The 26,439-nt window shown below is 40.5% G+C and overlaps 1 protein-coding gene across 2 annotated transcripts in view; it reads left to right on the forward strand.

Moving 5' to 3' along the window:
• The window catches only part of GUCY1B1 (guanylate cyclase 1 soluble subunit beta 1), a 47,164-nt gene extending 21,099 nt beyond the window's left edge, over positions 1-26,065 (forward strand). For both annotated transcript variants that reach the window (XM_081232772.1, XM_081232773.1), the window contains 10 exons: positions 6,861-7,058; positions 9,976-10,206; positions 11,474-11,590; positions 12,556-12,689; positions 17,064-17,261; positions 20,349-20,586; positions 21,565-21,705; positions 23,112-23,266; positions 23,572-23,698; positions 24,811-26,065. In XM_081232772.1, the coding sequence (XP_081088898.1) occupies positions 6,861-7,058; positions 9,976-10,206; positions 11,474-11,590; positions 12,556-12,689; positions 17,064-17,261; positions 20,349-20,586; positions 21,565-21,705; positions 23,112-23,266; positions 23,572-23,698; positions 24,811-24,834 (1,563 nt within the window). In that variant the 3' untranslated portion in view covers positions 24,835-26,065. The remainder of the gene's footprint in view (positions 1-6,860; positions 7,059-9,975; positions 10,207-11,473; positions 11,591-12,555; positions 12,690-17,063; positions 17,262-20,348; positions 20,587-21,564; positions 21,706-23,111; positions 23,267-23,571; positions 23,699-24,810) is intronic.
• Positions 26,066-26,439: the final 374 nt, after the last annotated feature.

The raw sequence follows: 26,439 nt of genomic DNA on the forward strand, positions 1-26,439 counted from the left end.
AGCAACTGCAGGGGCTCCATGACTAAATTCTTGTAGAACCAGGTGAGGAGTGGCATCCCTTAGTTGGCATCTGCAATTTTAAAGTTGACATGCTAGAACTCTTGAAGGAAGATAATATTTTAGAATTGTAAGAACTTTTTCTTTGAATAACTCATATATATTTTCACAATTTTACAAAATATTGATTGTCAGAAGTTGTATATGAACGAGATTTTTTTAAACATGAATTTAAAGGCAGTATTATAATAAGTGAAATAGCTTACACAGGTACTTCTATGACTCTTTGCCTTTTTTTTTAATTAAATTTTCTCTTGAGAGGATGGTAATGATAACTATAAGTAGTTCTAAAAATATCACCATTTAAATATTTTTAGTGACTCTGGTACAATTTCTTTTTAAATAAGGCCTTACATTTCTTTTAAAAAAGAGTCCCTGTAGCTTTTCGGTTGGAAGGCTATTTCTCAAGGAGCAGCTTTAAGTAGAAAAGGCACAAAAGTATCATTAAACATTGACCCTTACTTGCTGTGAGCTCATGCTACTGATGCCCGGACTTGGTGCTTCCCATTATGTAGGGGTGACTTTTCCACTTTATCAGCGTCTTGCTTGTTTCAGTTTTTCACATTCAAATTCTAACATAACATCTTTCTTAGAAAACTTAAAATGCTTTTCAAATTGCATGACTCTCACAAGTAAATATCGATGTTGGTCTTGCTTTTCAGAAGTGTGAGGGATAAAAAGAAAGGAAATGCTGTCCCTCATCCTCTTTCCTTAAAAAAAGGGAGGTTTGCAGTGACTGATTTTTAAGATTCTTTCCAGCTCTAGACTGCAATAATACTCTCAAGTAACACACTCAACTCCCTTCTCCCCATCCCCTCGAATAAGGATTCTTTTTTTCTTTTAATTAGTTAATTGATTTTTTTGGCCGTGCTATTCTGGCTCTGTGTTTGCGGGGTCTCAGCTCCCCGACCACGGATCGAACCCAGGCCACGGCAGTGAAAGCCCGGAATCCTAACCACCAGGCCGCCAGGGACCTCCCTAGAATAAGGATTCTTGAACGCTGAAAAATCTCTCTGTCTCTCTCTCAACACTTTCAAGGCAGGGTCTTACGACACCCAGTTATGTGCATCATTTAGGAATTTTTAATTAGATGCCCTGGAAACAGGGGAATGAGGTAGTTAACTCCCGGAAACTTTGCCTCTGTAAGTATGTATAAGCTTATTTGTGCCATGCATATTACAAAGAGAAATTTTGCATTTATTTTGAAGCATTCCAAGATGTTTAAAAATATGGAACTTCAAAGTAATATTTCTCAAAGGATTAATAAATTCTCTTTTGGTCCTAAATCTGTGGGGTGTACTAAATCCCAGGACACCAGCACTAGTTTTTTCTTCTGTAAATGATAAAGGCTGGAGGACTTACAAGTAGCAGAATTCCTGAGAAGCAGTACATTCATCTTGCTTGTAGGAAAAAGCAGTAAAATGATACCAGGACATTCAGAGAAATGAAATGAAAACCTCAGACCAACCTTTTGGCATCTTGAGGCAAAATAGATGAATGAACCTGCTCTCTGTTCCTTTCCTGTTTCCTAGTGTCATAAAGCTAAGGAGAATGACATGAAAGCGTATTTGAGGTTTGCTTTACTGTGTCCTGGGAATCTACTTGTGCTGAAATACATGCGTTGACTTTTTTTCTTTCTCTTATTTGTGTACTTCTTTGTAACTAGCCATTCAGCTCTTTTCTTTGTATAGCCACCTCCACGGGTATATTTAGAAATAAAACAAAACCAGTTTTAATTGAAACTCTTGTTTTCCAAAATATATTGCTACAACCATGTGGACGAATAATCAGCTTTGTATAGATGGTGTTATAAAATGTAGACAGACAAGGTTTTTCTCTTGGCTATTTTGAGTATCTTTGTTGTGGCCTTTGAGGTTCCTGCAAACAATTATAGTCTGTGAAGAAAGTACATTTTTAGCAGTACAGATGTACTCAGTTGAAAATAATTTAATATATAATCATGAATTCCATTTCTCATAATAGGCAGGCAATGGTAATCACTTCAGTTTTGAGAGAGTAAGACCCAGTAAGGGAAGCTGTAACTAAAGAAATCCCAGGAGTACTTTTTATGGTTAGATACTACCTAAAGAAAATCAATATTACATTAAGTGGTGTTAAATCTTTTATGCTCCAGGAAAGCACTTTAGTTGTCTAATTAATAGCAAACTCGACAAAACAGTCAGTCCCTGGAGAGTTGGTTACCACAGAGACGTATTAAAAGATTGACATGACCTCATGTGTCTTGATTTCCCACTTGCTTTGGATTGATAAATTTAAGCAACATTTTATTATTAATACTTTAGTATTAACAATACCTTTAAGGCAAATATTAAATGAAGATGGCGTTATTTAATTAAATTATTTAAATTAAAATGTCCCCACATATAGGGAGCAGTGCCTGTCCCTGTGTGACTCCTGGCTCATCTCTCGCTTTCTTTAGCATCAAAGATGCAGAGAAGGAGAATGGTACCATCGGTACCGCTTCCTGCCATCTGCTTACCTGTGTATAGAAATGTGCTCATATAATATGACACAAGATGAAAACAGATGAGTGTGAAAGTAATCTAGGCATATTGACTTAAGATGTACTGTATGTGAACATTTTATAGAAGAGAAATTGAAAAAAAATAATCTACATATTTCAAGTTACTGTTTGACTCATTTTTAAATTTTTTCATGAAAATGAGCCGCAACACAGTACCCGGGCCTGACTACATTAGGAAATTATTTTAGGAACAAGAACAGAAATTTAATTTAGCAGCAACAGGCTGAATTTTGACTTTGCAGGGAACACATACAAAACTCTCTTGATGATCTTTTTTCTCACCAGCTTTTCTATGACAGCGTTTTTGCAGCATCAGCAGACGTGTAAGGGGTCTGGCAGGGTTATGAGGGGCAGTCTTTATGTCTCCCTTCCCAGGAAAGGGTTCCCGTGGGAAGACCTCATCATAGGAAAACCCTCTGTGTGACTTAGCAAGTGAAGTCGTCTCAGGCCTTCAGCTGCTCGAGGTTTCTGTAAACTGTCCGTCCTTAGCATCTGCTGTGTTGGCTTCCTTTTACCTGGTAACGGCAGCCTGTGGAGCAATCAGGACCACTTGGTATTTGAGTTAAGAACTGGCCTGACTTGATTATAACAGGTGGAACTGGTGGGGCAGAAAACCAAATTTTAGCCCTAGGCCTGAAGGCATTTCAAAAAGAAGCCAGCTTCACCAGTTGAGGGGACTGGAGCCATGTATCCCAATCAGAATGTCAGCCTTCGTGACCTCAGCTCTTACCTGCACTCTGTGTCTTTGGACCCCCGTCCTTTAGTCTAACCCTAACCCTTGTAGGCACCCAAAGCCACTCTGCACATTGGTTTGTGATCTAAACCATGAACTGCTTACAGTTCGGGTCCGTGTGGTGCAGATCTGGGCCGGCCCTGTCCCCTGCCCCCGGCTGCAGCGCACAACCTGCGTGACGCGCAGTGCACGTGCTTTATATGCTGCACAGGCAGCGCACGGATGAGCGTTTGGCGACGCTGGGCCGCACGTGCCCTCACGGAGCTGCCTCCTGCCATACTCGCGCCGTGTCCTAACTGACGTCTTACTGGATCCTTGTTTCCGTAAACTGGCCTCTCTGAGACATCTGGAACGAGAACCGTCCTTCCGTTTTGGCCCCTTTCCACACCTCCTTTTCAGATGTGCTCCTTGAGGCCCAGGGCATCCTGAGACCGTTTTGCTTTTCCCATTCTCTTTAGCAAAATCACCAGTTATTGACAGGTTCCTATTTGGTGAATTAGCTGTTTTACTGCTACCATGACAAATGCCCACAACCATAAGTGCTTAAAAAAACACACATTATTATCCTGCACTTGCGTAGGTTGGGAGGCCATAGGGGTCTCCCTGGACCATGGTCAGGGGGCCAGCAGGGCTGTGGACGGGGATGGAGGATGGGGAAGGTTTCCTCGCTCGTTCGGGTGTAGGCAGAATTCAGCCCCCGGGGCCAGACGTAGGGCTGTGGACCAGTTTCCTTACCGGCCATCGGGGGGCTCATAAGGCCCCAGGCTCTCCCCAGGCCCTGCGTGCGGTGTCCTGTTCCTCAGACCCTGGTTCCTCCTCAGTTCCCACATCCCTCCCTGCAACCAGGAAAGGTTCTTGGCACCTAAGGACTCAAGTCACTCATGGGATTAGGCTGGGGCCCAACCATAATCTTCCCAAGCAAGGTCCATAACCTTAATGCCATTTGCAAAATCTCTCTTGCCACGTGAGGTAACATGTTCAAAGGGACTAGGTCTGGAACCTTGGGGACACCATTATTTTGCCTACTACATCTGGGGTGGGCTCATGCTTTATATACATCATTTTAGTTATTTCCATTTTATCAGAAGAAATCAAGCCTTAGAAAGGTTGGGTAGGTTGGCTACATTATCATGAAATGACAGTGTCATGATTTAAATCCAAGTCTGCTTGATTATTTTTATTATTATTATTTAGTTATTTTTTAAATAGTTGAATTTTTTTTTCATTTTTCTTTTTTTTTGGACACACCATTCAGCTTGCGGGATCTTAGTTCCCCAACCAGGGATCTAACGTGGGCCCTCGGCAGTGAAAGCACGGAGTCCTAACCACTGGACCACCAGTGAATTCCCAAAGTTGGCTTGATTTTTTTTTTTTAAATAATAAGTGATTAATTTTATATTGTTTTTTTTAAAAAACATCTTTATTGGAGTGTAACTGCTTTACAATGGTGTGTTAGTTTCTGCTGTATAACAAAGTGAATCAGCTATACGTATACATATATCCCCATATCCCCTCCCTCTTGCGTCTTCCTCCCACCCTCCCTATCCCACCCCTCTAGGTGGTCACAAAGCACCGAGCTGATCTCCCTGTGCTGTGCGGCTGCTTCCTACTAGCTAGCTATTTTACATTTGGTAGTGTACATATGTCAGTGCTACTCTCTTACTTGGTCCAAGCTTCCCCATACCCGCCGTGTCTTCAAGTCCATTCTCTACGTCTCTGTCTTTATTCCTTCTAAAGCCACCTTGCTCTTAATTCCTGTACCATGCTATGCTATGTGTGTGAGCTACTATATTTGTGCAACACACACACACACAACACGCATTATGAATTAAGTGTTGGAAAGCCATGTTGCACCCAGTCAGTAGTATAGCTCGCACCATTTCTTCTGATCTTTAAACAAATCTTTTTTTTTTTATTTTTAATATTAGAGAGTAATACAAGAAAGTGGGGAATTTGGTACATTCTAAATTAATCACAAGGCTATCAGAACAGAAAATATTTATTTGCAAATTTATTAGTTTTCCAAGACTTCAGTTCCAAAAGGTTCAATTTCACAGGTTAGCTATGAGGCTGTACCTTGCTTGGAGACTATAAATGAACATGAAGAAATTATACTGATATAATTTCCAAAATGATTTTAATTACTAAAATATTATTTCACAAAGAGTATGCTTATATTTTCATATGCTTATAACTCTGATGTAGTTTTTGAATTAATAGTCAAGTTCTAGGATTGTAGTGGAAACAAAGTGTAATATGTGATCACTTTGGGCATTCCATGCTGGTTATCATAACATAAATATACAACTGCCCCAAACTCTTGTAAATATGCATACCTTTGTCTTAACTCATAACTGTGTTTCTTTTTTCTGCTTCAGGCATCCGTTTTACACCCCCTTCTTTGTTTACCTTCCTTAAAATGTTTCCACTGTTAACAGTCACAGATATTTTTCTTTTTTTTAAATTATGGAACTATAGTTGATTTACAATGCCGTGTTAATTTCTGCTGTACACCAAAGTGATTCAGTTATCCATATATATACACATTCTTTTTCATATTCTTTTTTTTAATGCAAAGGTTTATTATTTATTTATTTATTTATTTTTAAAAAATTTTATTTACTTTTGGCTGCGTTGGGTCTTCGTTGCTGCACGCGGGCTTCCTCTAGTTGCGGCGAGCGGGGGCTGCTCTTCGTTGCGGTGCACGGGCTTCTCATTGTGGTGGCTTCTCTTGTTGTAGAGCACGGGCTCTAGGCACGCGGGCTTCAGTAGTTGTGGCACACGGGCCTAGTTGCTCTGCAGCATGTGGGATCTTCCCGGACCAAGGATCTAACCCGGGTCCCCTGCAGTAGCAGGCGGATTCTTAACCACTGTGCCACCAGGGAAGTCCTCATATTCTTTTCCACTATGGTTTATCACAGGATATTGAATACAGTTCCCTGTGCTATACAGTAGGGCCTTGTTGTTTATCTGTCTATACACAGTAGTTTGCATCTGCTGACCCCAAACTCCCAGTGCATTCCCCCCCGCCCTGCCTTGGCAACCACAAGCCTGTTCTTTATGTCTGTAAGCCTGTTTCTCTTTCGTAGATATGTTCTTTTGTGTCATATTTTAAATTCCACATATAAGTGATGTCATATGGTATTTGTCTTTGATGTACTTCACTTTGTATGAGCATCTCTAGGTCCATCCGTGTTGGCATATGCAAATGGCATTATTTCGTGCTTTTTTATGTCTGAGTAGTATTCCATTATATATATATATATATATATATATATGCGCGTACCACATCTTCTTTATCCATTCACACAGATGTTCTTAATTTCATCACCTTAGTTTCAAGTTCTCTGTGGCTCTTGCCTTACCGACGTCTGAATGCAGCAGGGAAGGATGTGCCCTGTGCGTGTTCACATGGCCCGTGGGCCCCTGAGCTCAGACCTGAGTCTGCTTCCTCAGCCTCCTGTCCCGAGGGCAGCTGCCCCCTGGGAGCAGCGCTTACACGCCGCTCTGTCCTCTTCCTTGCAGAACCTCGACGCCCTGCATGACCACCTCGCTACCATCTACCCGGGTATGCGGGCGCCTTCCTTTAGGTGCACCGACGCAGAGAAGGGCAAAGGGCTCATCCTGCACTACTACTCAGAGAGGGAAGGCCTGCAGGACATCGTCATCGGGATCATTAAGACGGTAGCTCAGCAGATTCACGACACTGAAATAGACATGAAGGTAATGGTCAGTAACTGGGGCTCTTCTGGGCACAGATGACATGCGGGGTGTTAGAAAGGTGCTCTGAACGTGGCCCTGCTCAGCGCTGCTAGTGGCACTCGGCAGAGGTAGAGACCAGCCGTAACAGTGGCAACGCTGGCAGTCTTCTATATTTGGCTTGGAATGCATATACAGGGTGGTTTTTCCTTGTGGGAACAGATTTTTCTTTCTAATTATATATATTGCTCAAGGCAACGGGAAATTTAATTTGCACTTCCTGTGAGCTCACACTAGCTGGGAAGCAGGAGGACCCGTGTCTGGCTGAGCTGTCGCCTTCAGAATACAATAAAAACCCTGTAACATGGACACATTCTAAAATAATATGAAATGAAGTATTATTTTACTGGGTTTTTTTTTTTTGTGTGTGTGGATTTTTTGGTCTGTCCTTGAAATGTGGTTCGAATATTTCATTTTTGTGGGCTAAAACTTTTGCTTTTTTTTTTTTTTTAAATTAGATCACTTGGTAAAAGAAGCTGGTCTCAGACTTTAAAAAATGTGTTGCTGTTGATAATTCACACTGTCAGTTTTGAGTGATAATTTCAAGGTATTGCTACAATAGCTGTGCAATAAAGGGAGCCATCATTTTTCCTTATTTCTAATCCAGAGAGTCACTCCCAGGGAGCTGTGTTTTGTGTGCTCAGCGTATTCAGCCCCAAGAGACATTTTTTCAGTGGCCCTAGGTTTGAGAAAAGTGGGCAGAGGGTACCCTATTTCAGTTTTCTTTCTTTATAGAAAATCTAATAGGCAGTGCTTTCTTAGATCTATAGTTACATTCTAACATGTGTGGGAAGCCCACACTTTAAGTACAGTATTACACAAATAGAAATTGTAACATTTAAATTAATTTAGAAAACTATGCAGTATATTTAATCTAGTAATGTCACATGCGATTTCACGGGTGTTTTTTCTTTCAAGAGTTGGTGTCATTTTTTACGTGATCCCCAGGTGCATCCTTAGTTTCTCTACAACTAGAAAGTGGGAGTATGGATAACGTAACATTATCAAATCCAGAGACATTTAAAAATTAAAAACTTGGGTCAAGGATTGAAATTCACCCGTGATTAGGAATCTCACTGGAATTCAATTAAAATTGTATATGCCTTTCATTTCCAACTTTGGATCCTGACACCGAACTAACACTTCACTTATAGTACATGAGCCTGTATCAAGGGGGTTGTAAACACTGGGTCTGCTCTTGGTTTGTTCATTACGTAGCCAAGCTGAGCAAGAAGTAAGGGCACAGAAACTTTAGAAAAGCAACATAAACTGGGGCACCCTTGGAAACTGCAGTTGCCATGGTTATTAGAGCCTTTGGTATGGGAGGTTGACAGCAGTAGCACTCTGTATAATTATGGGGTTCACTTTATACATCCCACTTATACAATGTGGGTTGTCTTGTGACCTTCATTTATTCAAGTATTCCAATATAGATGTCTGAAATATTTGCATTTGGTAATTACATTTGGTATAGTTAATGTTTTTCAAAGGCACTGTTTTAATTTCCTGAGGTATTCTTAGGTTGAATCCCTAAGTTTAATAGGTCCAGAGCTACCAGACAATTTTAACTACTTCAGGAATATTAGACCATGTCATGAAGGTGATATACGAAGGAGAGGGTAAAAATATGATCAGAAAAGCTGTTCATTTTGCTGATTTAACCAAAGCAAAAGGGTATAATTGAGGAATTCATTAGTAAATTTAGGTTGCGTATAACTCAGTTCTTCTAGCTGAAATGGAAACACAGCAGAACATCAAAATTTTAAGATTGTTTTGTTTTGTTTATGAGACTTTAGGGAAATCAGTCTTCGTGGGGCAGAATTTTCCAATCATAAATAAGAATATTAATCTTTCAGCAGTGTAGTAGATTAGTATGACAGTTTTAGTAGTAATATCCTGATTTCACCATGAAACTACATTTGGGAAAACATATACAATAGCGGACATGTTAATTGAGGTTTGTTCTTAAGTGTCAGAGTTTGCTGCAGTGAACTAAGGAAAAAAGGGAAAAAGAGCAATGTTTTGCCTTCATTTAGCTGCAACTGAAGAAATACTCATTCAACTATTTCCCATTTTGATCTGGCTGCAATTTGAGATATGGTTTTTTCCCTTTATAAGAGGATGTGTTGCTTGCAGTTTCTTAAACTCGAAAGGAAAAATCTTTTTTAAAGCTTAATCATTTATTTGCCTGTGAATAATATTTAGAAATGTAGTTATTCTTTAAATTAGGGAGCTTCGCTCATGATCATGATTACTCCCATAGAATAAAGTCCTAGATTTGGAATTAAATCAAAAAAGGTAATTTGGGGAGGGGGGATTTTTATGCATTTTGTCGGTCTATTCTTCAGAAAGATTAGTCAGAATACCCCCATTAGTGGCATGTGACGTGACTCTTCTTCTGTGTCCTACCTCATTTGATACTGTCATTTTATATACTTGCCAATTGATGGATAAAAAAATGACATGGCATATATTTTTAAATATGTATTTCTGTCATTTCATTTCCCTGTTTGTGCATGTCATTTTTGATCATATTAAACATACCACTCTGTATGATGTGTAGGGTGTCTACTGTACGTGTGCCTGGCTGAGGGATGCTGAGCCCACCAGGACAAGGGGGTGCTTTCCCCCAAATTCTACCAAAGAGGCTGCATGGACCACTAGGGGACTCGTACCAGATTGGCTATCTTTCTGTGAATTTAGTCAGTCTTCAAATTTCATAAATCAATGTTTAGAAATAGTTTTCTATATTAGGTGTGTATAGTGTTTGCATATATTAAATTTTAAAAGTTAACCTGCTAAATGCAGTTCGCATCACCAGTTTCTTAGGTATTGTAACTAAATGCAGACAGTTAACACCATTTCCCCTTTGGGCATCCAGGTTATTCAGCAAAGAAACGAAGAATGTGATCATACTCAATTTTTGATTGAAGAAAAAGAGTCAAAAGAAGAGGATTTTTATGAAGATCTTGACAGATTTGAAGAAAATGGTACCCAGGAATCACGCATCAGCCCATATACCTTCTGCAAAGCTTTTCCCTTTCACATCATATTCAACCGGGATCTCGTGGTCACTCAGTGTGGCAATGCCATCTACAGAGTCCTTCCCCAGGTAAAAATACATCACACTCCCTTGGGGCCTGAGACAAAAGGCCACAAAGACACTATTGTTACAGGTGACCATTCACACCTTTAACCCTTTGCTTATATATCAGGTAACATGGAGCACACTGTACGTCACAGAAGTTCTGTAACTGTAAACTAAGTATGTTTGAGCATACTGCAGCTCTGCCTAGGACAGCTACTTATTTTTTTCTGTTTTAATCACAAGGGCAGTGGGAGAATTCTGTGGGAATAGTGTACTTGTTTTAATGAGGAAGTGAGTAACTTTCCAGTAACATAATCAGTTTTCACTTAATTTATTCAACATGTAGGAAATAGTCACTGAATATCTACTGTCTGAAAATAACTTTCAAAATCAACCACTGACATTTGCAGGGAAAAGAAAGGAATTTAAAATACACCAAAGAGGAAAGCAATAGAGGTTACCGTGGGGTTTAGTAGAAAAAGCATCAAAAGACAGCAGTTGGGTGATGCCAGGAATGTATGTTTGACTTGTATTATTATTATTGTTATTATATTATCTTCTTATTCAGACCCATTGTCAAGTCCTCTCTTCCTACTTTTCTTTTCTCTCCTTTTCTGACTTTTGGAATTGCACATGACATGTGTCTAGAGATACTTTTTGCTTGTAATTAAGGACACAATTCAGGATGAACTCACATGGGATCTGGCATGAACCCATAAATCTGGAAGCAGAACGATGTGTGGACTGGGCTGTTATGCTGGCTCTGCCTCTCCTCCATTGATGACCTTGACTGTGTCACGTCCCTCTTGGCCTGCTTTCCCCTTGTTATACTGTGAGGCTAGAGGGTGGATGAAGATCACTTAGTGTAAGCAGTCACTCACTTTCCCTTTTATTGTTAATTAGCCGTCTCCTGATAAACTATGAGTGTCGTGGGTGGTTTTGCTATTTAAATTTCATTTTAAGCCATGGACATCTAACACCTCATGCTACAATTTAAAAGCTAAGTTCCATTCTTTTTTCTTCAAAAATTCTTCTCTTGTTTAGATTAGCTTATATTTGAATATTAGTCCCCTGATTCCATATTAGGTTTCATGTTCAGGCAACTACTGGATGTTCATTTAGTTGCCAAGCTGCTTAGATGATGATGTGAGTCCACAGTTGAGGCCACTTTCCTACATAATAATTACGATTTTCTATGTTGAAGTGCTGTTGAGCTGGTCTGATCTAATAACTACTATCAAATCATAAGAATTATCAACTAAGTATCCTTTTCTTTTCATCTGCATTTTAGCTCCAGCCTGGGACCTGCAACCTCCTGTCTGTCTTCTCCCTGGTCCGTCCTCATATTGACATCAGTTTCCATGGGATCCTCTCACACATCAATACGGTCTTCGTGTTGAGAAGCAAGGTAACTGAGCTATTATTTCAGTAAATGTGAGGAAGTAAGGTCTGTTACAGATTAGAAGTGTTCCACAGGGAGAATTAGCTGCAAAAACATTCTGTGAGATGCAGAAGGTATAGAGAGAGAAAAACCAGAGCCCGAAGGGAGTCCTGTTTCAAAGGCAACGGTGCTGATTTGGGGGTTGCCTGTAGGGCAGTGGGACCCTCTCCTCTGGTTAGAAGAAACACGTGAGAGTTTGGAGAAGGCCTTGCCCAGGCTGCCCGGGTGCACACAATGAAACCAACACCTTTTACTCAATATACAGCTACAGACTCCTGTTTTAGAAATCTGGGGAACTAATAAAGATTTTTTAAACTTCACCCAAAGCCACTGGTTTGTTGTTCCCTAAATTGTCCGTTATTCTTCAGGGCATTTTTGTGGGGAAATACAAGTGATAACATTTTCATTCAGTTGATAGTTGGTCGTGCCCAGATCTCGTAGTTTCTGTTCTTGGGGCTGTTGTAGCCCAGGTGTTCCAGAGGACGAAGCTCATCATCGTTTCCGCCCTCCACCTACAAAGGTCTTCCCCGCACCTACTTCCTGTATTTGGAACCAGCTGCTTCCAGCTGCTCTGTGCATGTAGAGGTGGGCATGGAGACACTGGGTCTGGTCTTTGCTAGAGCCTGGGATTACGTGCTGTGGCCATGGTGGAAAATCAGAAATGAGACTCACTGAAGCTTTCCATAAAGATGTGAAAGTAGCACAGCTGCTGTCTGTCTGGGTTCAAAGGAGACGGTCAGTTGGCTTTTCTGCAGTGATGTAAGGCTGTCTGCTTGTTACCTGGCGGACTCTGGTGAAACGCCTCTCCTGTTCTACCTGGGCCGATGTTCTCCCTGACGGTTTGGTGGGAATGAAGTCTCTGTGTCCTTCTCGGCTGAGTCGTTAGGTAGAGACAAAGGCATGAGTGGACGGTTGTGTCTTGCCTTTTCCAGGAAGGGTTGTTGGATGTAGAGAAATCAGAGTGTGAGGATGAACTGACGGGCACTGAGATCAGCTGCTTACGGCTCAAGGGCCAGATGATCTACTTACCTGAAGCAGACAGCATACTTTTCCTGTGCTCACCAAGGTAATCACTTTGAGGTGAATTACAATAGATAGAAGTACCCATCTTGCGCTAATGAAGGAGTCCAATATCTTTTTATTCAGTTGTTTCTACAACGTATGCTTAGACTTCACAACTCTTTTCATACGCCTCTCTATAACAAGGATAACTTCATTGAACATTTGCAATAAACTCGGAAGAAGTCATGTCTTCTGTTTTATTTGCCATATCTTAGTCAATTTGCTGAGTGTTTATGCCATTAGATTAGGGGATACCTAATCTGAAGGTAGCTAACTCTGTAGCTTTGTACCTTCCAAAGACGCATGATATGTCCATAAGCAAACCTTTAAAGCATGTAATGCGATGGCAGAAATACATGGTTATATTTGGCACCAAGAAATTACTTTTCTAATGATTTCTGGATGTAAGCTATTTTATATTAAAACTATTTCACTACTTTAACTGAGATACACTATTCAAAATATAGTTTTAAGTTGACATTTATGTAAATAACGTTATTTATAATAAACATCGGGACTTCCCTGGTGGCGCAGTGGTTAAGAATCTGTCTGCCAATGCAGGGGACACGGGTTCGAGCCCTGGTCCGGGAAGATCCCACATGCCGCAGAGCAGCTAAGCCCGTGCGCCACTACTGCTGAACCTGCGCTCTAGAGCCTGCGAGCCACAGCTACTGAGCCCACGTGCCACAACTACTGAAGCCCACGTGCCTAGAGCCCGTGCTCCACAACAAGAGAAGCCACCACAATGAGAAGCCCGTGCACCGCAACAAAGAGCAGCCCCACTCGCCACAACTAGAGAAAGCCCACGCACAGCAACAAAGACCCAATGCAGCCAAAAACAAATTAATCAATTAATTAATTTTAAAAATAAATATAATAAACATTAGAGGGAAGTAAAACTGTAGGTTGGTATTTTCCCAGCGTGACAAGCATTCTACTAAAAGATGCATGGGAATTTAGAATAAGAAACATATATCTAAATTTACTTGAGAGCAGTATACATAGATAACTATAGAACTTGTTAGCTGATATTTTGTGTATTTATAACTTTGTGCAGACAAAATGTATGCACATTATTTAGTATCACTCAAGAAAGGATGTTTTGGTGGGCTATTGATTAAAAATTTAGTTTAAAGTCCAACTGATCACTTTTCATTTAAAGATATTGTCTTAAAATTTCTGAAAAATCAAATGAATTTTGTAACACCTTCCTTGGAAATTATTAATATGGTATTAAAGACCCTATAAGACTCATGATGGGTTTTTCCCCTGAGCATATATATTATGAAAATAAAAGAGACAAAATTAGGGAATATGAACTCTTTATTTATATTTTTTATTAATAACCTCCATTGATCTAACTATATCTTCAACTGCTACAAATAAGTGGTCTTCCTTCTGCCTCTTTCCAAGTTGAGCATTGGTAGAATGACAGCTTCTCAATAGGGACAGTTTCTATTCATGGAGAGAAAGGTTTCTTTGGAAATAGAAGCAGGAAATTTAGAGTCTACTTGCTAATCGCCATATGCAGAAATTGGCTACATAGTGACACACTCACCGATCGTCATATGGGAGCTGCTCATGTGTATAGAGAAACCAGTACTCACACAAAATGAGATCAACTGAAAGCAGTTTTACTTACAAAATAAATAACCCCAAGAGGAAAAAAGTTACTGGCACAAAAACAGAAATATAGATCAATGGAACAAGATAGAAAGCCCAGAGATAAACCCACGCACATATGGTCACCTTATCTTTAATAAAGGAGGCAGGAGTATACAGTGGAGAAAAAACAGCCTCTTCAATAACTGGTGCTGGGAAAACGGGACAGCTACATTTAAAAGAATGAAATTAGAACACTTCCTAACACCATACACAGAAGTAAACTCCAAATGGATTATAGACCTAAATGTAGGACCAGACAGTATAAAACTCTGAGAGGAAAACATATGCAGAACACTCTATGACATAAATCACAGCAAGATCCTTTTTGATCTTAGAGAAATGGAAATGGAGACAAAAATAAACAAATGGGACCTAATGAAACTTAAAAGCATTTGTACAGCAAAGGAAACCATAAACAAGATGAAAAGACAACCCTCAGAATGGGAGAAAATATTTGCAAATGAAGCGACTGACAAGGGATTAATCTCCAAAATATACAAGCAGCTCATGCAGCTCAATATCAAAAAAACAAACAACCCAATCCAAAAATGGGCAGAGACCTAAATAGACATTTCTCCAAAGAAGATACACAGATCACCAACAAACACATGAAAGGATGCTCAACATCACTAATCATTAGAGAAATGCAAATCAAAACTACAATGAGGTATATAACCTCACACCAGTCAGAATGGCCATCATCAAAAAATCTACAAACAGTAAACGCTGGAGAGGGTGTGGAGAAAAGGGAACCCTCCTGCACTGTTGGTGGGAGTGTAAATTGATACAGCCACTATGGAGAACAGTATGGAGGTTCCTTAAAAAACTAAAAATAGGACTACCATATGACCCAGCAATCCCACTGCTGGGCATATACCCTGAGAAAACCATAATTCAAAGAGTCATGTACCACAGTGTTCATTGCAGCTCTGTTTACAATAGCCAGGACATGGAAGCAACCTAAGTGTCCATCGACAGACAAATGGATAAAGAAGATGTGGCACATGTATACAATGGAATATTACTCAGCCATAAAAAGAAGCGAAATTGAGTTATTTTTAGTGAGGTGGATGGACCTAGAGTCTGTCATACAGAGTGAAGTAAGTCAGAAAGAGAAAAACAAATACCGTATGCTAACATATAATGGAATCTAAAAAAACAAAACAAAAAACAAATGGTTCTGAAAAACCTAGGGGCAGGACAGGAATAAAGACGCAGATGTAGAGAATGGACTTGGGGACACAGGGAAGGGGAAGGGTAAGCTGGGACGAAGTGAGAGAGTGGCATGGACATATATACACTACCAAATGTAAAATAGATAGCTAGTGGGAAGCAGCCACATAGCATAAGGAGATGAGCTCAGTGCTTTGTGACCACCTAGAGGGGTGGGGTAGGGAGGGTGGGAGGGAGATGTAAGAGGGAAGGGATATGGCGATATAAGTATACATATAGCTGATTCACTTTGTTATACAGCAGAAACTAACACACCATTGTAAAACAATTATATCCCATAAAGATGTTAAGAAAAAAACGGGAAAAAAAGTTAATAGCTCATTAAAATAATAATAAATAAGTTTTGAGAACAATGAGACATAATTTGATTAAGTTTTCTCACTCAATATGAGCATTTTAACCCTTCATTTTCATTTTACAGTTATAGTCATTTTTCCTCTGCTCACTGGAAGGTCTTGTAAACCATTTGGTGGATGATCTGGCCTCTTTCCTGAAGGGTGTGTGTCAATAGTAAACTGATCATTTTATTTTTCTTTATTAGCATGCTAATTTTTGCTTTGATTTATGGACATTTCTGCTGAGAATATATTGCAGGGAGACATTTTATTAATCCCAATTTCTTTAGTAAAGTCACAACACAGTTATATCATCTTAGAGAAATTATTATGTATAACTGGAAATAATTACTTTGCATTTAAAGAATTCAAACCAAGAATGTAACCTTCAGACATTTTAACCAAATACTAAATTTTTTAAAAGTCAACTTTTTACTTACCATATCTTCACCGAATCAATAAATATTACATTGTTCTAAGAATGACTTAAGTTACAAAGATGCATCAAATTCAGCAAGAGCAAATACTGTTTCAAATAAATGAGAAAATTTGTCAAAGAAAATAACAGTAGTAGAAGAAATTAGAGCCAGAAATAAGAGTAGAATAGAAAGTAAATGTTAGAAAGTCATGAGTACAGAAAAGTCATGTTGAAGATGGGTCATAAATCAGGTTGTAAACCTTTCATCATCGTCTGTGAAAGAGAAGACACCTAGTTACGTCATAGAACCCCTAAGGCAACAATGAACTAGCTTCTCAGAAGAAACACTGTTATCCTTGTTAAAGAGAGTAAAGATAACTTTTTTTCATCTCTTCATAATGAGGAAAAACTGTGGCAATAATAAGTAACAGGCTTGTGTTAAAAACCCGAGCGGGTTTCGTAGGGCAGTTTTTCACATTATCTTTTAATTTAGGCTGATGGCGTTAGAAAGTGCCATTTGGCAAAAGTGCATGTCAAGTTCACCGCTCTTTTGATAGATGTTTAAATATTGAGAAGAATGAAGCACATTCCTCTCGCTTTTCTCCAGATTTTCTTCTGCCTGACCTGCTGAATGGCAGGCAGCAGGATTAGACTCCTGGACAGGAGCCAGGGCAGTGTTACCGTGGGGACCCTGGGGACTGACAGTGCCTCCTTCTCCCTGTGACAGTGTCATGAACCTGGACGACCTGACCCGGCGAGGGCTGTACCTGAGCGACATCCCCCTGCACGATGCCACGCGGGACCTCGTGCTGCTGGGGGAACAGTTCCGAGAGGAGTACAAGCTGACCCAGGAGCTGGAAATCCTCACGGACAGGCTGCAGCTCACATTGCGTGCCCTGGAAGATGAAAAGAAGAAGACGGATACGTAAGCACGTGCCCTGTGCTTAAAGAGGGCGGGCAGGGCTGGCAGGGCTGGCCTGCGTGGTAGCTGGGGGCTCTGCCGTAGTTTTAAGACTGACCGTCGGGCTGCTTGCTGCACAGCAGGCCAGTAAATCCAGACACAAGTTGCTGGGGCAAGGAACAGCGATCGTAGTCGGAAAGACGGCAGACCCAGAAGATGGCGGGCTCATATCCCAAACGACCATCTGGCCTGAGTTAGAATTCGGGCTCCTTTTATACTAAAAGGGGCGGGACCAGCCAAAGGGGGACGGGACCAGCCAAAGGGGCGGGGCTAAAGCCAAAGGGGTGGGACCAGCCAAAGGGGCGGGGCTAAAGCTAAGCACTTCCTGGTTCCCGGCAGCGTCTGTGGCTGGGAGGTGTGAATATCTTCCTTCCTGTGGCCGCTCCCTGGTGAGCCTAGTCAGGCTGTTTCCTGGGAGCTAAACAAAGGTATTTAGCTTAATTAAGGCTCATGACCTGGGGAGCAGGGTTCCCAGAGATGGGCCATTGTGTACGATTTAATCTGATAAGCAACACCCCGTTAGTGGTTAGCTTGTAATACAACACAAAGGTTCTTCCCTATAACAAGGCTCCGAGGCGTGGGACCCGCCGTAGGTCTGGAGTCCTAGGTAAACTCTAACACATCACTTAAATAGAAGTTATGCACACAGAAATCAATCAGTCCTAATAGTAATTTTACAAACCAAGCTGGAAGAATATACGCTAAAGCATGTCTCTGGAAATCATTAGAAGAATAAGTCAAGTGCATATTTCAAGTCCAACTACCCGTTCATCCAGTTCTTCACACAAGAGGTGTACCGAGCATCTTCTAGGTGCCAGGGCTGCCCAGGTGCTGGGGGACACTGAACACTGAACTTAGATTTGGCCATTATATTTTAAAAGCGTTCTGTTCTTGGACTCCAGATTATTTTTGGGTTCGGCAGGTGTGAGTCTGACAGACTGTAGTGTCATCTGTGATGACAGCAATTGCATCTGTAATTTGATACATGAACAAAGGGATCAAAACACAAAACTATTATTTTTCTACGAATGGTGGATTAAATTATGAACTATTGGGCAAGTAACATTTAAGATAATATTTCGTTTTCAAATAATTCATTTAAACAAATACACATCGTGCATACTGCTTGGCCTTGCTTGAGCATATTAATTAAAATTAATTAAAAGCATGAAATCACTGACTTTCGTAAGAGAATTTTAGCGGTGGTCTTGCGTGTTCATTTTTAACGTTTGTATAATAGGAAGCTATCTTGGAGAACTGACCTTATCTTCCTTTGTGTAAGAACTATGTCACTCTACTTGACACCATAGGGTTGGTAACAGCACCACTTCCTGTCCTTTTCTTGCATTGATGTGTGTGTGTTGCCTATGGATGGATGCTGTGCCCACAGGTAAACACATCAATTAACTGTTCATTGGCAGCTTAGATAGATAGAGAATCCACGTAAATGTCTGTCTTCATCCCTAGCTTCTTCCTGCCCTTCTACTTTGTATAATGAAGCTGAAAACTGTAGTTTCTTCGACACCACTTTACTTTCCTCACGGCCCTGAAGGGAACCCCTTGAGCGTTCCAGGTATTTGGCAAATTTCCAGAAGTATGTGGGATGAGGTGGGCCATTCAAATTCCTCCTACTGCTCGAGAAACAACTCAAAATGTATATTTATCAGTCTGTGGTACATCTTCCACCATGAAAAATAACACATCTTATGGAGCTTGTAAGATAGTACTTAGGACCAAGGCTCACAGTCACCTGTATTTGTAAGTCTGAGTTACTCGGATCCTGCTCTGGCTGTTATATTAGAAAACCACCCAGGTTTCCATCTTCGTTGGTATTTGCTTTTCAAGGTGATTTAATTATAAACATTTACTATGAATTTTTGTTGAAATGAAGTAGTTGTACTGGTCACGTTTAATATTCAAATACAGCTTTAAAATATTGTATAAAATGTTCTCTGTTTGAAAATGAAAAGTGAAACACTGAATAAATTCCACTAAAGGTAGCGAAAAAATGAGACCTCAGCTCCATTCTGCACCTTAAACTTGGCACCGGTGCCGTCTGGCTTAGGGGAGAAAGAGGCTCGGAGGTGGTGCCTCCTCCTATGCGCTGTCTCGTCAATGAACCGCAGGTCTGCCTGCTTCCACTTCTCTGCTCAGCTCTCACCCCTCCCGTGTGCTCCCCACTCTCCCCGCTCCCCAGGGCCCCTGGTCCCATCAGCGTGGTCTCAGGATTGTCAACGGAAATAAGCTCTTTTCTTGTCTAGACCAATTTCTACCTGCTTTATCTGCTTCTTCCATGAAGGAGTGAGGCAGGAATGAAACAGAAAAATCTGCCCTTTCTTCCTTCCTTTCCTTTCCTTTCCCTTTCTTTCTTCCTTCCTTCCTTCCTTTCCTTTCCCTTTCTTTCTTCCTTCCTTCCTTTCTTTCTTTCATTGAACTATAGTTGATTTATAATGTTGTGTTAGTTTCAGGTGCACAGCAAAGTGAATCAGTTATATATACATATATACATACTCTTTTTCAGATTCTTTTCTGTTATAGGTTTTTACAGGATATTGAGTAGAGTTCCCTGAGCTGTACAGTAGGTCCTTGTTGGGGAAATCTGCTTTTCACGTCAGATGACAAACGTTGAGGCAGATGGCTTATCCCTGAGAGGTGAACGTGTCCCTGATTTTGTGGGATCCATACAGTGCTAAGTGCTTGAATGGCTTCTTTCATCCTGTGAATATCACAGCAGGAGCATCGACCCACAAGACCACGCAAGACAACTTCGACTTCCCAGTGTCAGGCCTCTGTTTTGTCTGTCTGTTTTGTTTGGCTTATTTTGATTTGCTTTGAATTGGTTTGGATTTGGGGATGTTCTGTGGGATTAAAACAAACCAATTATTTATATTTTCTCAACTTGACTTACAAAGATGGCTAATAGTGGGTGTCCTGTCAGAACCCAAGCCTGCACAGTGCACATGGCATTGAAGTCTACGAAGTGGGCCGTAGAGGCACCGAAGCTGCTCTCAGCATCTCTCACTGTGGCTTTGTCCTCACCCCTCTGGATAGGTTGCTGTACTCTGTCCTTCCTCCGTCCGTGGCCAACGAGCTGAGGCACAAGCGTCCGGTGCCCGCGAAGAGGTACGACAACGTGACCATCCTCTTCAGCGGCATCGTGGGCTTCAACACCTTCTGCAGCAAGCATGCGTCTGGGGAAGGGGCCATGAAGATTGTCAACCTCCTCAACGACCTCTATACCAGATTCGACACTCTGACAGATTCCCGGAAAAATCCATTTGTTTATAAGGCAAGTCCAGGTCCTGTCCTAATGCAGTGCCATTCATGATTCTGAAGTTTCAAGCCGTGGCTTCCAGAGGCACTGCAGTCACCATTCCCTGACTGTAGCCCAGCAGGCTTGGTACGGGCAGCTCTCATGCATTCGTTATTTACCATTTTCTTAAATAATTACCTCTCGTTCTAAAACATTCTCTTCCTTGTAACCGAAATGAATGGAACAGACAATTCCCTAGTTAAAATAAAATGTTAAATCCATGCAGGTGGTTTATCACACATAATATAAACATGGCATTCGTGTCTGTGGTCTGCAAGTGACATTTTTACTGAAAGGTAAAAGGGATTTTCACAGTAAAGAAATCATGGAGCATAAGAAGGGGACTCAGACCTGCTTTTAGATGACATCAGCTTGAAGGGAAACATTTATAAGGCATTTCTGCCCTTGGTTTCAATTAGTAACAAATGCGAAATTGGAAAAATGACGTCAGTGGAATATTGCTTCGTAAAGGCAAGAATGTGAACTAAACCACCCCCAGGCATCTGGAGTCATAGAAGTGCCACAAGGACTATTTATTTTGTAGTCTTTTTCCGAGCAACAGTGTAACACTTGGTGAGCACATCGTAAAAATCAGTGGTTAATGACCAGGATAAATCACTGAACTGGGGGCAGTGGAGCTTTGGCCCATCCAACCATCAGTGTTTTAAGGGGAAATAGGGTAGTAAATTGTTCTACTGGGTAGTAAGCATATCTGAGCTGAGAAACCGGGACTTAACTAGAGGAAAACTAATGCCTGTAATCAGACTCCCAAGTGCCAGATGTGTACATTTCCAATAATGACGTTTCTTCTTGTTGGAGTTGAAGGTATCAGAAGTTTAAGAGATTCAGGGGAGGAAAGTTGAAAGTTATTGATAGCAATTGGAAGAACGTGTTTTGTGTAAGGGTAGCAAGTGAAACAGTCATGTTTGTACTGACCAATCTGTGCCCTGCTAGGTGGAAACGGTTGGTGATAAGTACATGACGGTGAGTGGGTTACCAGAGCCCTGCATCCACCACGCACGTTCCATTTGCCACCTGGCTTTGGACATGATGGAAATTGCTGGCCAGGTCCAGGTAGATGGTGAATCTGTTCAGGTTAGTAGATAAAACAGATATTATAATGGTAGTAATAGACCTTTTGGACAACCGATTTATATTCTTGACCAGCTAATCATTATTTACAAGGAATAATATCTTGACAACAAAGACTAAGATTTTTAATGTTTTTTTTAATTGAAGTATAGTTAATTTACAATGTTGTGTTTCTACTGTACAGAAAAGTGGTTCAGTTATACATATATAATATGTGTATTCTTTTTCATGTTCTTTTCCATTATGGTTTAATACAGGATATTGAATATAGTTCCCTGTACTATACTATAGATCCTTGTTGGTTATTTATTTTATATAGAGTTGTGTGTATATGTTAATCCCAAACTCCTCCTGATTTATCCTCCCTCTTCCTTTCCCCTTGGGTAACCATATATCTGTTCTCTATGTCTGTGAATCTGTTTGTGTTTCGTAGATATGTTCATCTGTGTCATATTTTAGATTCCACATATAGGTGATATCACATGATATTTGTCTTTCTCTGTCTGACTTCCTTCACTGAGTATGATAATCTCTAGGTCCATCCGTGTTGCTGCAGATGGCATTATTTCATTCTTTTTTATGGCTGAGTAATATTCCATTGTATATATGCACCACATCTTCTTTATCCATCCTTCAGTGGACACTGAGGTTGCTTCCATGTCTTGGCTATTGTAAATAGTGCTGCAGTGAACATTGGGGTGCATGTATCTTTTCAAATTATAGTTTTCTCCAGGTATATGCCCAGGAGTGAGGTTGCTGGATCATATGGTGGCTCTATTTTTAGTTTTTTTAAGGAACCTCCATACTGTTCTCCATGTTGGCTGCACCCGTTTACATTTCCACCACCAGTGTTAGAGGGTTCCCTTTTCTCCACACCCTCTCCGGCATTTTTTATTTGTAAACTTTTTAATGATGGCTGTTCTGACTGGTGTGAGGTGATACCTCGTTGTAATATTGATTTGCATTTCTCTAATAACTAGCGATGCTGAGCATCTTTTCTTGTGCCTTTTGGCCATCTGTATAAACAAAGACTAATATTTTATTGAACCCATTGTACTACATTCTTCCATAGAAATGGGAAACCTGTCCACCTGTTTGAAATCTTCTTTATTCCATGTACTGAAGGTCATGAGGATGAGATAAAACCCCCTGTCCCTTCTGGTTTATTTTTTAAAATCTCTTTCCTGTGTCTCATGTAAGTTGCCAGATTCACATCTTTGAAAGCTTCAAACTTGACAAAAAGAATGTTTCTCTTGAAAGATTTTTGTGAGGGTTTTTGTCTGTAATATGCTTGGAGTTCTAGAGAATTCTCGTGATTTTTATATGATGACTCTATGTTATTCTTTAATATAGAGTAAGCAATAATTCAGATTACTGAATTTATTAAAGGAGAGCTTTGATTTCTGCAGATAACCATAGGGATTCACACAGGGGAGGTAGTCACTGGTGTCATAGGACAGAGGATGCCTCGCTATTGTCTTTTTGGAAATACTGTCAACCTCACAAGCCGAACAGAAACCACTGGACAAAAAGGAAAAATAAATGTGTCTGAATATACATACAGGTAAGAGACACATCTAGGAATTTACTGATTTGAAAAATGTCTCTTTGCATGTGTTTTAATTCCCTGGGTGCTTTTATTACCTTTAACATTTATCACCTCTGCTCTTAGGATTATTTATTATTTATTTGAGAAGATGGTGTCATTATTTACATTTTAAGTGATTCTTCACCATCTTAGGAGTTTCTGCTATGATCATTGTTACTAAAACCTTGAGGTATCTTTAAATAACTTTGGTGTGTGTCACTTTCTCTGTGCAACCATACTCCACGCTTCTCTCCCTGTTCCCTGTTCCCTGTCCCCTTTAGATGTCTCATGACACCAGAAAATTCAGACCCACAATTCCATTTGGAGCACAGAGGCCCAGTGTCCATGAAGGGCAAAAAAGAGCCAATGCAAGTTTGGTTTCTATCCAGAAAAATTACAGGAACAGAGGTATGACTCATCAGAGTGTAATTCCTTTTTTAAGACAGACTGTAAACATGGGAGCTAAATCATAATCACTGAAAACACATTTCATTTGCAAAGAATTCTTGCTTACGTGAACTCTTCAGTAAAGCAGCAGAAATCCTGAACCATTAGTGGGTTAGAACAATACAGTCTTCTTAGGGGAGACTTCATGGTTGCTGGTTTTGTCCTCTAATGCATTTAAAACCGAAGTACTAGACAGAGGAGACGTGGTTTTGGTTGTTCCTCCGTAATCTGGCTCAGACCCAGCTGGGGAGTGGGCGGTGAGGGGCATCCCCGGGCCCTCCCCAGCGCCCTCAGCTGTTGTGAGGTCGCCACCAGGGCCAAGACGGGGCCGCCTTCACGGGAGGTTTCCTAACTATGACGCTCCACATCCTTGTAAGGGCCACGCTGTCACCTCGGGGAATGTTTGGGCATCTTTGGACATCCTAGTCCCTCGTGTGTGTTTCCTGGAGAGAAGAGTGATTTACACTTTGCCAGAATCTAAATGATTCCGCAGGGAAGCTGTAAGTGCATGCTCGTGCCCTGGGTGTACTCCAGCCTGAACCCAGGTGCTGGGGGGCCTCAGAACTCTGGGGTTCGCTCGGGGGTCCTGTGACCCAGGGTGGCTCATGACACCGAGGTCCTGCCAGCTTTGCCCCCGCCCAGTGGGTTGCATCAGAAACAAGTCTGATGCTTTGTTCCCCGCTGATGCACTGGTTCTTTAGAGGGGGTGAGACTCCTTGACTACATGTCTTTTCCTGGATGTACACATTCCTTATAAATGCTTTTAGAGTAGAAATCCTAAAAGGAATGGAACACCAAGTTCTGAAATATTTACCTTCATCTTCTCTTCACTGTTTTTACTTCTGGTGCTAGCTTGCTTCCTGATGTTCTTCTGATAAATTAGCTTCCCTCCAGCACTGCTTATTTTACTTGGGTGCTTCTGTCTCATCCAGAGTGATGGTGGGAATGACTTAGAAAAACGGTAGATATCAATGCAGATCAAATTTTATTTAAAAAAAGAAAAAACCTTTTGGGAGTCCTACAAGCTTTATTATCACTGAAAATTAATACCCTATTTTTTCCACTTTGTAAAGGAAACAAAGCAGGATGACAACTGAATCTTGGACCTTGAGGTGAAGAGGACGGGGTGAGGTCCAGTCTTCCCCTAACTCATGCCAGGCCCGGGAGCAGTCACTCCCTCGGTCCTTTTCCATTTCCCCAAGCCTTTCTCCTAGTTATCTCTTTCCTTATTCATTATTCAGCTTTAGCTCTGCTTTTGAGTATTTTCAAGGTTTAGTATATTATCTGAAGTTTGGCTTCATGTGGGTGATGTGAGCTTCACGTGTCTTAAAATCTACTACAAGCATCACCTAACGTGGTGACTTGCAAGTAGTAGGCACCCAATAAATATTTGTTGAATTTAATTAAATGAAACAGAACAGTATTTGGCCATGTGTCTATATATATATTATATATATATATATATAATACACACACACACACACACACACACACACACACACCATGGTTTTCCAAATCTGTTCAGTGCTCTCTCTATATATATGCATATGTGTATTTTAATGACTGTAACATATAAAAATTTTATCATGTTGGTGTATATCATTATAGAAATCATTTTCTAAAGGAGTGAATGCAGAATTTTAGGGAAAAAATGCAGTTTATTTTCAGACTCCCCAAATAAGAATTAATATATCATGCTAAGAAAATACTCACTATTTTGAATTATGCTAACTTTCCTTCAGAAATAGAGAATACACATTTCTGTTATTAAACTATTGGGTTATTCATTCAGATCACATGGCAATTATAATTCCTCTAAAATGCTGTCGTTTGCATTGTACCCCTTGTATAATTATAAATCTCACTAATCCCATGCAGCTGTTAAAGCCACACTGTTTCACAATGAGCTATTGTGTTAGTTTGGGGTAAATGTTAGGGGCTCTGACCACATCTAGGGAAAAAGCTGGAAGCATGGCTGGGGTGTTCCTGTTCGTCAGAGCCCCTCCTGGCCCTTTATTCCCAGAAATTAGCTCCTTTTTCTTATCTTACAAAAATGTGACTATATCCAGGGCATCATGTTCAGAAAACTTACTTTAATTTCGACATAGAATGCATTCCTGTTGGACTCATTAGCCTGTTGTCCTTCAATATCTCTGATAATTTATTAACATCTATCTTTATAAAATATAGTACAACTACTTTCGTGTAAAAATGTTTGTCTTTACATTTAGCATTTCCTATCAGCACATTGATACTTGTATAAAATGTTCTGTGTTCATGTGTAAGAGATCCTGCAATAAATTATTTTTTCCACGTGTCTGTAGACAGTTTTTAGTTCAATAAAAATGAAATGAATAGTCTTGTCGGTCATTTGATTGATTAGTGCCATTTTTGGAAATACATCTTATCACTTTGCCTGTTATAGGCTTTCATTTTGATTCCCTGCTGTTAGGATAAAGCTGAATGGTCCCTCTTCATCAGGCCTGTTCCCAGATGGTATTTTTCTTCAATGACAGCGGCAAGACCATCCTTGGCAGGGGTGGGGAGGATATATGCACCGATACATGTGAAGTGACACTGACGAGCTCCCGGCATTTTAGGGGTGAAAGACACGTACAAATAACTAAACCGTCTGATATTCATAGTGTTGAAACATATTCAAGACACAGAAAGAATACTCAGAGCGTGAGAAACAGGCCAGA

This window comes from Mesoplodon bidens (assembly GCF_964165515.1).
Source record: "Mesoplodon bidens genome assembly, chromosome: 1".
In the NCBI taxonomy this organism is placed as follows: domain Eukaryota; kingdom Metazoa; phylum Chordata; class Mammalia; order Artiodactyla; family Ziphiidae; genus Mesoplodon; species Mesoplodon bidens.